The 12845-nt window shown below is 39.4% G+C and overlaps 1 protein-coding gene across 1 annotated transcript in view; it reads left to right on the forward strand.

Moving 5' to 3' along the window:
• Positions 1 to 411: 411 nt before the first annotated feature.
• Positions 412 to 12845, forward strand: part of LOC102868630 — a 504064-nt gene continuing 491630 nt past the window's right edge. Inside the window, exons 1-2 of the mRNA XM_006900538.1 lie at positions 412 to 1017; positions 2408 to 2579. Coding sequence (XP_006900600.1) covers positions 412 to 1017; positions 2408 to 2579 — 778 coding nt within the window. The remainder of the gene's footprint in view (positions 1018 to 2407; positions 2580 to 12845) is intronic.

Here is a 12845-nt window from a genome sequence, read left to right on the forward strand (position 1 = left end):
ATAACTTTAAGAATGGACTTCATAATGTGATAGAAGGTGAGGATGGGACAAGACAGAGGAAGATTCAGATCTGTTGTTCATAGGGTCTAAGTGGACTTGATGACACCTAACAACAACAAACCCTTAGTAAGGCATTTACATTGTTTTAACTATAATTATCTTTATTTCATTGTTACATGTATGCCCTTTTCTTTTAAGACACTTAAAATTATCTTTCAAAAATGGCACATATAAACAAATTTGTGGAAAAAAATGAAAATCCTAATCTGTATGTCAGGCATAATTGCTTTGGGAGCTCTGGTGGCCTAGTGGTAAGAAGCTGTGCTGAAAAATCTCAAAGGCACACAGTTTGAATCCACCAGCTGCTCCTGGAGACTAACACTTTTCTTGTCTCTCTAGGTCTCAACCAAGATGAGTGAAACCCCTTCCACTAGTTTCTCAATGATTCAGCAGCGATCTTCTGAAGGCCAGGTTGCCCCGCCTCGCCACCCGAGCGTCACTCAACCTGTGGTGGCCAAACGCATCAGTTTCTACAAGAGTGGAGACCCCCAGTTCGGAGGCGTCACTGTGGTCGTCAATCCCCGCTCCTTCAAAACCTTCGATGCTCTACTTGATAACCTGTCCTCGAAGGTGCCCCTGCCGTTTGGGGTGAGGAACATCAGCACCCCGCGGGGCCGGCACAGCGTCACGCAGCTGGAGCAGCTGCAAGACGGGCGGGCCTACCTGTGCTCGCACAGGCAGCGCGCGCAGCCAGTGGACCTGGAGCGCGCGCGCCGCCGGCCTCGGCCTTGGCACAGCAGCCGCGCGCTCAGCGTCCACTCGCCGCGCCGCGCGCCCCCGGCCTCCTGGCTGCGCGGGTCCCGCAGGCTCGTGATCTTCCGCAACGGAGACCCGCGCAGTGGGCGCGTGGTGGTGGCCAGCCGCGGTGTCACCCAGAGCTTCGAGGCCTTTCTGCAGCACCTCGCCGAGGTCCTGCGGTGCCCAGTGGTGAAGCTGTACGCGACGGACGGACGGAAGGTGTGTACGCTGTGCGCTGGGGTTCTGGGGTCTGTCGGCCCAAAGTACGGTCGTCCTTCGCCCTCGCCTTCGTCGGGCTCCTTCAGCCTCTAGCCTCCCCCTGCACCTGGTTCTCTAGGTCCAGCAGACCGAACAGTATTTTCCCCTCCTCTAGGCTGGCACAACCGCCAGGTCTTTCTCCCACATTCTTCTTTTGCTCTGCTGGAGCTCTGGAGCATAGCCCTTAGAGAGCTGCACTGCTAACCAAATTCCCCAACCTCTCTTGTGGTTCGAATCCACCAGCTGCTCTGCGGAAGAAGCTTGAGCAGTTTCCATCCGTGCAATTTACCTACCGCCTCTGAAAACCCACTGGAGGGTCGGCTATGGGTCGGTTCTTACTGGATGAGTTTGAGATTTTCTTGGGAATCTGGCCAGAGTTTTTCCTGGATCCTCCAGGCAGGTCTGGTTTTTTCCAACTGGCTTTGGAGCTCATTGGCAGGTGCTCGAACTTCTGTTAGAGAGGACAGAAGCAATCTTGAACACCTTTTTTTTTTTTTTTAAAGATTGCTTATTCTGTAATGAACTAACTAAAAAGTTGATGGTTCGAACTCACCAATTACAACTGGTGAAATTTGCGGGCAGTCTGCTTGGAGGCCTTATAGGGCCATTTTACTCTTAAAATATTGCTATGAGTGAGCACAGAGTTTCGTAATTGTGCGGTTTCTTAAATTTTAATATTAAAATGTATTCTTGTAAAATGTACAACTAGTCTTGTCTCCACCTAGCAGCAGTGCTCATCAAAGATACTGCCCTCCCCTCATTCATATACTTTATTTATTTTGTATGGCTTAGTGAAAAGGAGCTAGCTACACTGCCAGCTCAAAGGTTCAAGGTTTGAATCTACTCTTTACCACCTGAAAGATGGGCATTCTCCTCTCGTGCGAGTTTTTACCTCTGAAAACTTGCTGGTCAGCTATGGGTTAAGTCCGACTCAGTGGTACACAACAACAACAACAACAACCACCACCACCACCACCACCCTATCACAATTAATTCTTAAAGGAGCTCTAGTGGCGTGTGTGTGTGTGTGTGTGTGTGTGTGTGTGTGTGTGTGTGTGTGTAGAGACAGGGGGCAGTACTAACAGGCCAGTTGAAAGGTCAATAGTTCAAGTTCACCAGCTCCTTCCAGGGAGACATGTAAGCAGTCTCCTCCAGTAAAAATTTACCACCGCAGAAACCGGATGTAGGGCAGTGATCTTTGGTTTATTGATAATCCCTACCAAATGCTTGGTCATTTCAAGAAGTCCATGGAATTCTCAAAATGATTTAGTCAGATTGCATGATGAACACATGGAAAGAACAAAATTTTATGTAGCTTAAGTGAAGACCTGAATTGTTTGCTTTCTTGTAGATTCCTAGTCTCCAGGCGGTGGTCCTGAGCTCTGGAGCCATTGTGGCAGCAGGAAGGGAGCCATTTAAACCAGGAAATTATGACATCCAAAAGTACTTGTTTCCTGCTAGGCCACCGGGGGCTGTTCATCGAGCACACCCCAAAGGAAATGCTCGGTCGGAAAGCAGAAAGAGTAAGTCACTTAAATATATAACTTATTTTCAGCCCTAAGCTTTTAAGATTTTTTTTTTTAACCTCAGCAACAAAAACAAGAATCCATGCTTAAATGCTTAATTTCCTTCATCCTGAAGAGAAGATATGAGCTACAAACAACAACAACAACAACAAAAAACCCCCAAAACATTAGAATGTTAAATTGGTGATATTTATCTTTGGAAAGAGTTATAATGACTATGCTTTTTAGTTCTCTAAATTAATGAAATCAATGACATGTTTATTTAAATTGGGGTATATTAGTTTGTTAGAGTATTCCCCCCTCCCATCAAATTAAGAAAAATAAAGCAAAACAACGTCATTGCTATGGAGTAGATTCGAACACATGACAACTTCATGTGTTACAGAGAACAAGTGCTCTGTAGAGGGACAGCTATGAGTCATTTCTGACTCAATGGCAGAGAGAGGAGAGAGAGAGAGAGAGAGAGAGAGAGAATATATATCTCAGAGTGAGGGAATATGAGAGAAAGGATGACAGAGAATGAGCAAATTATTATGCATACATGACTGCTAGACCTTTCTTTTGCAGCATAGCTGGGTAGATTTGAACCACCATTCTTTGGGTTAATATTGTTGCTGTATACCATCAAGTCAGAACCAACCCATAGCTGGCCCTCCGGCAAGTTTTCAGAGGTTATAAATCTCATGGTAGGAGATTGCCTATGTTTCTCCCATGGAGAAGCCAGTGGATTTGAAATGTGTGCCTTTGGGATGCAAAGCAGCATTCTTATCACTAGGCCTGCAAAGCTCCCTTAAATTTGCTCTCTGTAACACCTGGTTTGTGTCACCTCAAGACCTTTTTGCATATATCACTCACGGTCATTGAGTTGGAACTGATAGCTGACCCTTCATTGCTTTTCTGAGACTAATTGCATGGATGGAAATTGTTGATCTTTGCCAGCAAAGCTGCTGGAGGATTTGAACCACTAGAGGGGCTTTGCCTTTGGGTTAGCAGGGAAGCTCCCTAGGTACTATACCATCAGAGGTCTTAGTTAAAAAGCCAGAATGCCAATGTTTCTACATTGGGAACAGAATTCTCTGGAATTCTTGTAAGTGATGGTTCTGGTAGATGCAGTTTTCTTTAAATAGTAGCATGCATATCCGTGGCTGAGCTCAGCACATTAGCAGAATGAAAGTTTCAGGTCTCTAACTTGAGATACACTTTCCTTTCTGCAGTGATTCCAGTAAAAATCTACTTTTTGTTTATTTAATTTTTAAAAATCCATATAGCCAATTATAGTGTAATTTGGCTGATTAACCATAAAATAGGTTAATTCATCAGCAACTGCTGCTCACCTCTATTATCCTTTGGATGTGGCAGATGAGAGCCTCGTAAGGCCCAGGCTGGTGTTTTAGGCTGTGCGTAGTCTGAGACTACATGGTCATTCTCACTAGTCGTTGTGCTGAGTATTTCCAGGAAAATTTCAGCTGTAAATGAAAGTATTGATTGCTGTTTACACGTCATTTTCATTTTCATTCTCTTTACATGTGGAACAACTTACATTTTAATCAGTTTAAATATCACTACCTATTGTTAGTGAGGGAAAATGGGTCATTTATCATTGCCATTTTATGATCTATCATAGCTATATATTCCGTAGTTAATCACAGGTGCATCTGTTAGTATTTTACTTTGGTCATTTTACAAGTGATTTAATTATTTTGGGTCTGGAATAGGACATTAAATATGATTTTAGGGAATTTAAGGACTTTAAATTTTACCTTTAATGAGAGAGAGAAATGACTTTATTTGCAAGTTTGAGAAAAGTCTATACAAAATAATAAAAATAATTGTAGGTTTATACCTTTAAATATTAAACATCAGGGAGCAAGTGAAAATCTATTCAAACTACTCATGGAAATTTGGTTAACCTAAGGAAACATGAATGCCAAAGTTACCACTGGAGACATACATTAAAAGCCTGTTTGGGTCTGTGTCTCTCTCATTCCCTTTCCTACCTTATATTAAAGTATAGTGACTATATAAAGTAAATAAAATGCTAAATTTATAATTATTGCTTAATTAATCAAGCCTTTTAAATAAATTTCTAAAATACTTCAACTTTCAAAAAACTACAAATTAGTCCCTTGATGTACATAGAATATTGAGTGAAAATAAATATTACTGTAAATTGCTATTGTTTGAATGGGGTAGGTAGTACTTGATTAGTCCACAATTTTACTATTAGTAAAGTAAATCCCTTGGTTTTTGTTATAATCCTTAAGAATTCCCACATTACATAATCCTTATTTAAGTAACTTTATTAAACTTATTAAAGTTAAGTTTTTTTGGATCACCTTATTAAGTAGAATTTTAAGGTCTCATTTTAAGAGTAATTTCTCAAGCAACATTGGCTACATAACTGGGAGATAAATGAAATTTTATCAATGACATTTTACTATGAAAATCAGATAATACTGTGCTTGTCATACTAATTCTTCCTCTTTTTCCTTTTCTTCTTTGCTGCATTTTTCACTGGATATTTCTAACTTTTTTCTGTTCCGTACTGTATTTTGATGTGGGATTTTTTTCCCTTTTTGTAACATTTTGGAATAGTGAGCACACATGTGCCTTCAAGTCCAAGGTCCCAGATTTGTTCTGTTTCTTCTCACAAAATGCATACAAATAGTAATGATTGCTGCTCAGACTCCTCTGTCACTCCTGAGAATTACTTGGCCTTAGAAAAAAATGATTCTCAGAATTTAATGATGGAGCCTTCTGAAGATGATATTGAAAAGTCGGTTATTTTTAATCAGGATGGCACTATGACTGTTGAGATGAAAGTTCGATTTAAGATAAAAGAGGAGGAAACCATTAGATGGACAACCACTGTCAGTAGAGCTGACCTTCCTATTGGTGATGAAAAATGTGCGATAAGCAGTTTTTCCGAAAGAGCAGATGATCCGTCATCTGATTTAAAGCTCTCAGCTTGTTCATTGTCTGCAGAAATCCTACCAATGATGAAAAGCAGTAGTCAAGAGAACAGTATAGTAGAGGAGATAAACACTCAAATGACAGCTCAGAGCATTGAAACTTGCAGTTCTGGTAGTTGGGAGAACACAGCTGTGGACACAGATGACACTCGAGTAATTCAGGATCAAGAAAAGCGCCATTTTTATAGGCCTCCTACACCTGGACCAAGGAGAGTGAGAAAAAAAAAATCTATGCTAGGGAGTGTGACCTTAGTGTCTGAAACAGAGACTCAGGAAAGAAGGATTAAACAGTTTTCATATAGTGAAGAAATGCAAGAAGAAGACGACAAATCTGGGTATCATTTGTTCACGCACTCTAGTAGTAAAATGTCATCCATATCTACTAAACCAAGTCTTGTTCAAATCAATAATGGTGAACCGATGGAGTCATCTTCAGAAAGAAAAAAGGAAAACAGACTGCTGAAGTCAAGTACTGATGTTATAGAAATTACAAGTCAAAAGATGTTAGAGATGGCCCATAATGACTTATCACAGTCTGTTTCAGAGAACTCAATTGCAGAACAAAATAGAGTTGATTATATAATACCAGACAGGAAAACTACCACCAGGATCTCCGGACCTTGTGATGACACCAATGATAGGTTTAGCCCTGTTTCAGCAGATGCAACTCACTCTTCAGGTAACAGCTCTGGAACTGACACAACTATTTCTGAAACCTCACCTTCAGTAGGATCCTCAGCCGCCACCACAAGAATTGACAAACTAATTAGTGAATTTTCTCAGTGTGGATTAACATCATCTGTTGCAAGTAAAAAGAAGAGGAAGCAACAGCAGAAGCAATCTCAGCAACAGGTAATAAATACAAGGCAAAAGGATTGGGGGATTATAACTAAAGGAACCCCCATCAAGAGCCAGAAAATGAACATAAGAGGCAAAATTGCCCAGGAATCCAGACTGCGAGATTCCCACATTCCCCTTAAAAATGGGACACTTTGTGAGGAAGACTTCCATGCACCTGCCATGCCAATTGAATCAAATAATTTCTACTCCAAAACTAATCTGAATCCTATGATTTCTAAGAATTTTCAAAGAACGAAATTAAATACTACTCAGAATCTTAAGGTTCATGGACTCATTACCAAAGCAAAATCCAAACCACTAAGAAAAATGAGCTTAGGAGGGCCTGCAAAGAAAGTGATTGGTCATGGAGAGAAGGTATTTTCTCAGAGCAAATTTAAATATTGTAGAAATACTTTTGAAAATCAGAGTTTATTTCATGTCTTTAACATGCTTGAGCAAGCACCAAAAATGTTTTGTGGAATACAAACCCAGGCAGAGGTGGCATCTGAGTATTTGGGAGAAGTGACAAAGAAGAGTTTACTTTCAAATACTAACCATTCACACATAACATTAAAAAAACAGAAAAAGCAAAAAGAAAAGTTGAAATCAGGTACGATTGTAAGTAAACAAAACACTAAGACCAGGACGAATTCCTTAGTGTCTCTGAAAAAAAATAGTATTCCTGATGATATTACCCATCATTCAGTTCAGAGTTATGTGCAGAGATGGTTGCAGAACATAAATCCGTTTCCAGCTTTGCAACCTAGAAGATCAACTCCCATAAGCAAAAAGAAAAAGAATGTGGTAAGGTGTAATAATAGTGGTTTTCCAGGAAGCAATCACACAAATTTAAGGAAAGGCAATAATTTAATTATTGAGAATAGTAAACACATAACTAAAAATGCCAATTTGACAGGTGATAATATAAGTGAAGAGGTAGGTAAGGCTCTTATTGACAAAAATGATGGTGAAGAACTTACCAAAGACCTCTGTGAGAGCCAAGTTGAGTGTCTGAATGACACGCGTTTGGTTTCTCAAAGTGAATGTGGTACTTTATCACGATCATCTGCTGATGATCACAATACTAAAAGACAAGTATCTGCTGAAAAGGCAGGACAAGATGTAAGCCTTGCTTGTCGAGAAATAAGCCTAGCTACAAAAGAGGAAAGTGTAGAGGTTGCTGTTCAAGTAGATCCTATGAAGGAGGACACTCACAAAGACCCCATGCTAGCACTGTTGCTTCACCAATTGCAAGCTTCTGTTCCTAGTATTCAAAAGACTCATAATGGAGTTGTTCCAGTGTCAGCTTCACTTGCAGATGTTTCTTTTCCTTCTCCTGTAGTATGTAATCCATCCACCAATCTTTTTCTAGCTTGGCTCCTGGTGCTAAACCTAAAGGGAATTATGAGCAGCTTCTGCCAAGGTGATGCACACAAGAGTTCCAGCAAATCTTCAGAAATACTTGCATTGTTGGAAGTTTTAAAGCACATTCCCATTACAGAGGAAGCTGGTGACTTGAAGGCTGCTGTTGCCAATTTAGTACAGTCAACCGTGGATTGCTTTCAGCGTACTGAGAAAGAACAAGATGTAGTTCCAATAAGTTTTTCTGCAAATTGTTTCACAGCAAAAAGTCACCATATCCCTAAGTGTATTGAAAATGAAAAAACACAGGAAATCTCTTTGGCCAGTGACCCTGAAGTCTGTACTTCCAAAATGACTTATTTGCCATGTGGCAAAGTTTCTATTCCAGAAGAGACCTGCAATCATGGTGGTACTTTTGCCCCTAGCAATGATTGTGCCACAGATCAGACTTGTTCTGGGAATAAGTCTTGCTTTCTGGAAGAGGTTTGTTCATTTGCTGATTCTGTGTCCTGTACTCACAAAGAAAATCATAACCATGAGGAATCTTGTCCAAATGATGAGACTTATATTCCCATCAAATTATGCAATTCCCATGACATCTTACAATTCAAAGAAAATCCATCTACTACTCATAACATGGAATTGATTGAAGAGTCAGAAAAAGTTGATGAGTTAAAAAACAATCTCGATAGTTTGACAGAAACTAGATATGAAAACAGCATTAATACATTGATGTCACAGCAAAATATGAGTGATTTAAACCATCGTGGCCCTTCTCAAAATGCAGCAGAACCAGAATCTGATGAGAATACACATGGGTCTCTAGCCCTATTGCAGAGTTGTTCCCTAAAGGATAAAAATCAAGATGCATATCCATCCTTTGATAATGAAGAATCAAGGTCTTCTGAAGAAGCAGGGTCGACAACCAACAGCTTGACCTCAAGTGAAAGAAGTGTGTCAGAACTGGAATCTTTTGAAGAATTAGAAAACGAGATAGTTGATCTTTTCAATACCAAAGAAAGTGTAGGACAGCAAGCTGCTGAAGAGTCAACTAAAAAAGAGTTAGAGGTTAGAGAAGGTCTAGAACAGAGAGAAGTCCCTAGCAGAGGCATTATAAATGAAGAAAGGAAGTGTGATGTGAGCTGCGAAGCAGTTAGTGGAGGACTGGCAACATCACCATCTTTAGTTTTTTGCTATGATTCTAAGCAAAACTCTGAAAAGGAGACCAATGAAGGAAAAACAAAAATGAGAGTAAAAATGATAGTGAAAAGCACAGAAATTGGAAATAATTCAGAGTCTCCTCTTGGTTTTAGGAAATGCTTAAGAAGTCCAGTCACTTCTGACTTGTCAGACTACAGGCAGGACAGTGAGAGTGAACAGCCATATAAAACATCCAGCGATGTTTCCAATGACAGTGGTAATGAGACTGCCCAGGAAAAAGAATACAACAGAGGCTTTGTTAAAAGGACAATAGAAAATCTTTATGGCAAAGCAGAAAATATGAAGCCGTCTCTATTTTTGGGGACTACACAAAGATTTCGGGTTTGTCCTCACGACTCTATGGAATTTCACTGTGGTGGGAAAACAGGCCCTTACAATTCTGAAGATCAGTCATTTGGTTCCTTTGAACCAATCTCTAGTAATTCACCTGTGTTGCAGGAATTTCAAGAGGAAATACAAGATAAATGTGACTTTAAGGATGTGCGGGCCAATTATAAAGAGGAAGCTTTTGTGGACCATAATACAAAACAAAGTGATCATAACAGAATCCAAAGGTACATAGAGGAAGGAGTGCTGATTGACAAAGGCAAGTGGTTCTTGAAAGAAAATCATTTGTTAAGGATGTCATCTCTTGAAAATCCTGGTGTGTATGGAAACATAGACACCACATCAGTTGATACCCTACTTGATAATAACGCCAATGAGGTACCATATTCACATTTTGGAAATTTGGCTCCAGGGTCAACTATGGCTGAACTATCCTCTTCAGAACTGGAGGAACTTACTCAACCTCTTGAACTGAAATGTCACTATTTTAATATGCCTCATGGTAGTGACTCTGAGCCTTTTCATGATGATTTACTAGACTTTCAAAATAAAGATCAACAGGATGAGGAGAAGGGGAATCATCCATCCAGAAAAATATGCACATCTGTCACTCATGTGTTTACACCCCCTGGAAACAAAATCCATCCTCTCTCTGATGATGCTATTAGACATCAGCCATTGCCCCAAAGAAATATAGTTCATGGTACTCTTCAGGAAGGTGACTCTTTGGATAAACTCTATGCTATTTGTGGCCAACATTGCCCAATACTAACAGTTATTATCCAACCTATAAATGAGGGAGACCGAGGATTTGCATATCGCAAAGATTCAGATATTGAGAATTTCTTGGGTTTCCATTTATGGATGAAACGACACCCATATTTGGTATATTCAAACAAAAACATAGTCAAAGATATGTATAGTAAAACTAGGAGTGACCTATTTATCAATAATACCACCGATGAGGCATTTGATCGGCTTTATTTCAGTAACACATATACCTTGATGAATGAAAGAAAAATATTAAAAAGGATTACTTTACTGGACTCAGAGGGGAAAAGCAATTTAAAGAAATTTCATTCATGTTTAAATAAAAGATTTTATGTGAATTTCTTGCACACATTATTGCTAGTTATGGAGGAAATGAATGTAAATAAACAGGGTCTTGGTAGTCAGGCAAATGAAATCTTTGGAGTAGTTGATGAAAATAACAACTTATTAAATAACTATTTCCAAAGCTCAAGAGCAAACCTGAACCAAGAAGTAAGAGAAAATATAAATAATAATTTCTCCCATGAAATACCTGGTCAAACCTACATGTTAGATATTTGCCAGTTTGAGACATCTCTAAATATCAGCAACAGAAATATTTTAGAAATATTCTATGTTATCGAAGATGAAAATAGTTTCATTTGGGATGGAACCCAAGAACATTTAATCAATCCTGGAAGCAGTGATGAACAAGATTATAATTGAGGGAGCAGTACAGTTTTTCCCCCCCTTAGTTCTGTGGTGGTGGTGTTTTTTTCTCTGTTTTTTAAATATTACATCAGGAAGCTCACATGAATTAGGGTACAGACTAGCCTTCTAAGAATCTGTCTCTACTTCTTCAAAAGGCATGTACCCTAGAAAATTTGTCCTTGAATAATCCAGTTGGACTTCCATTTGCCATCTTTTCTTCATTTTCACAACAAGTCTAAATAACTCAGTTTCTGTTTTATTATTTTAGAATTGTTTCAATATGGCTCCTTCCTGAAATAATGTAATTTTCACGTGTCTAATTTTTTTTTCTCCTCGGGAATCATAAATACCATAAGGATAAGATTTATATATTTTTTTCTTTTTTATATGTTTCTAGTTTGGTGCAAAATGCATATTGATTGATGAATAAATGGAATATGTGTAGCCTTGGTGTCCTCATTTACTAACAATTGATTTTATAAAGAAATACTGGGGAAGGTTTTCATAATGGTTGCATACTTTCTTGTGCTTAACGTCGGGAGCTCCATTCCCTCTGAAGATATCTGTAATGAATTTGCAAGCACGTCCAGGGCCCAGGAGTAACCTTTTTCCATAATTAGTAAGGTAAGACTAATAAACACCATCTCTAGTTATTTCCTAGAAATTGTAATATTTTAGACATTAGCAAATTGACAAGGAACACAAAAAAGTAAAGAAAAAAGGGGAAATTAAGGGAAGCTCTGTGAACAAAAAGTAACTGATGTTACTTAACCTGAAAAGAGAAAAGTGGACTTTAAAGTTCTCTTCAAATTAGAAAACGAATTCTGGTAAAGAAGTTGATAGGTTCTTATTCTTTCTCTACCTAAATTAATGGAGCATTTGCTGTGGCAGGTCAGGGACAGCAATCTTCAGTATGGATTGAGGATAAATATCAAGAAAACAAAGATTTTCACCACTGGGCCAATTTGCAGCATCAGGATGGATGGTGAAGAGATTGAGATTGTTCACAGATTTAGTTTGCTTGGCTCCACAGTCAACACTCTTGGCACCAGCAGCCAGGAAATTAATAGACGCATTGCGATGGGAAAGTTTGAGGTTAGAGACCTCTCTAAAGTACTGAAGAGCAATGGTGTCAGTCTGGAGACTAAGATGTTCCAGATACATGCCATTGTCTTTGCAATCACTTGCTATGCATCAGAGAGCTGGACAATGACTAGGGATGATAGAAGGAGAATTTATGCCATTGAGCTGTGGTGTTGGAGAAGAGTATTGAATATACTGTGAACTACTAGGAAAATGAACAGGTTTGTCCTGGAGAGGGTGAAGCCAGGCTTCTTCTTGGAGGCAAGGATTCTGAAACTTCATCTGACATACTTTGGACATGTTGCAAGACAGCATCAGTCCTTGGACAGGGATGTCATGCTTGGGAGGGTAGAGAGACAGTACAGGAGAGGAAGACCCTCAATGAGAAGGATTGATTCAGTCACTGTGATAATGGGGATAGGTGTGTCATGGATGGTGAGATTGGCACAGGATAGGGCAGAGATTAGGGCTGTTGTACATAGGGTCGCTATGAGTCACAGGCGACTCTATGGCACATAACAACAATAACAACAACAAATTAGTATGAGTGAAAACCATGTTTTTTCCTCAAAATTTATTGCCATCCAGTTGGGATCTATTCAGAGCTGACCCTCCAGAAGGATTTCAGAATCTATAAATCACAGCAGAGGAGATTGCCCATCTCTCTCCCATGGAGCTACTGGTCTATTTGAATCAGCAGAAAAGCACCACCTTTGGATTAGCAGTGTAACACCATATAGAGAAGATAGAAAAATAAACATTAATAGAACTATGAACTGTGAAAAAAGAAGTCATCTGCTTTGAATGCTTGTGGTATTTTGCTTCAGATCTAACCACACACCTTTTAAGGTTCTTTCTACTTTATGTAGGCCAAGGAACAAATCTTGTAAAATTTTGAAGTATACTTTGATTTCATACCACCTGAATTTCAGAATCATCTCAGGAACAGGTTTGAGGCCTTGAACACTAATGAGCGAAGACCAGATGAGTTGTGGGA

The sequence above is a fragment of the Elephantulus edwardii genome, unplaced genomic scaffold (genome assembly GCF_000299155.1).
Source record: "Elephantulus edwardii isolate Elephantulus edwardi_28Jun2011 unplaced genomic scaffold, EleEdw1.0 scaffold00287, whole genome shotgun sequence".
NCBI classification, from domain to species: Eukaryota; Metazoa; Chordata; class Mammalia; order Macroscelidea; family Macroscelididae; genus Elephantulus; species Elephantulus edwardii.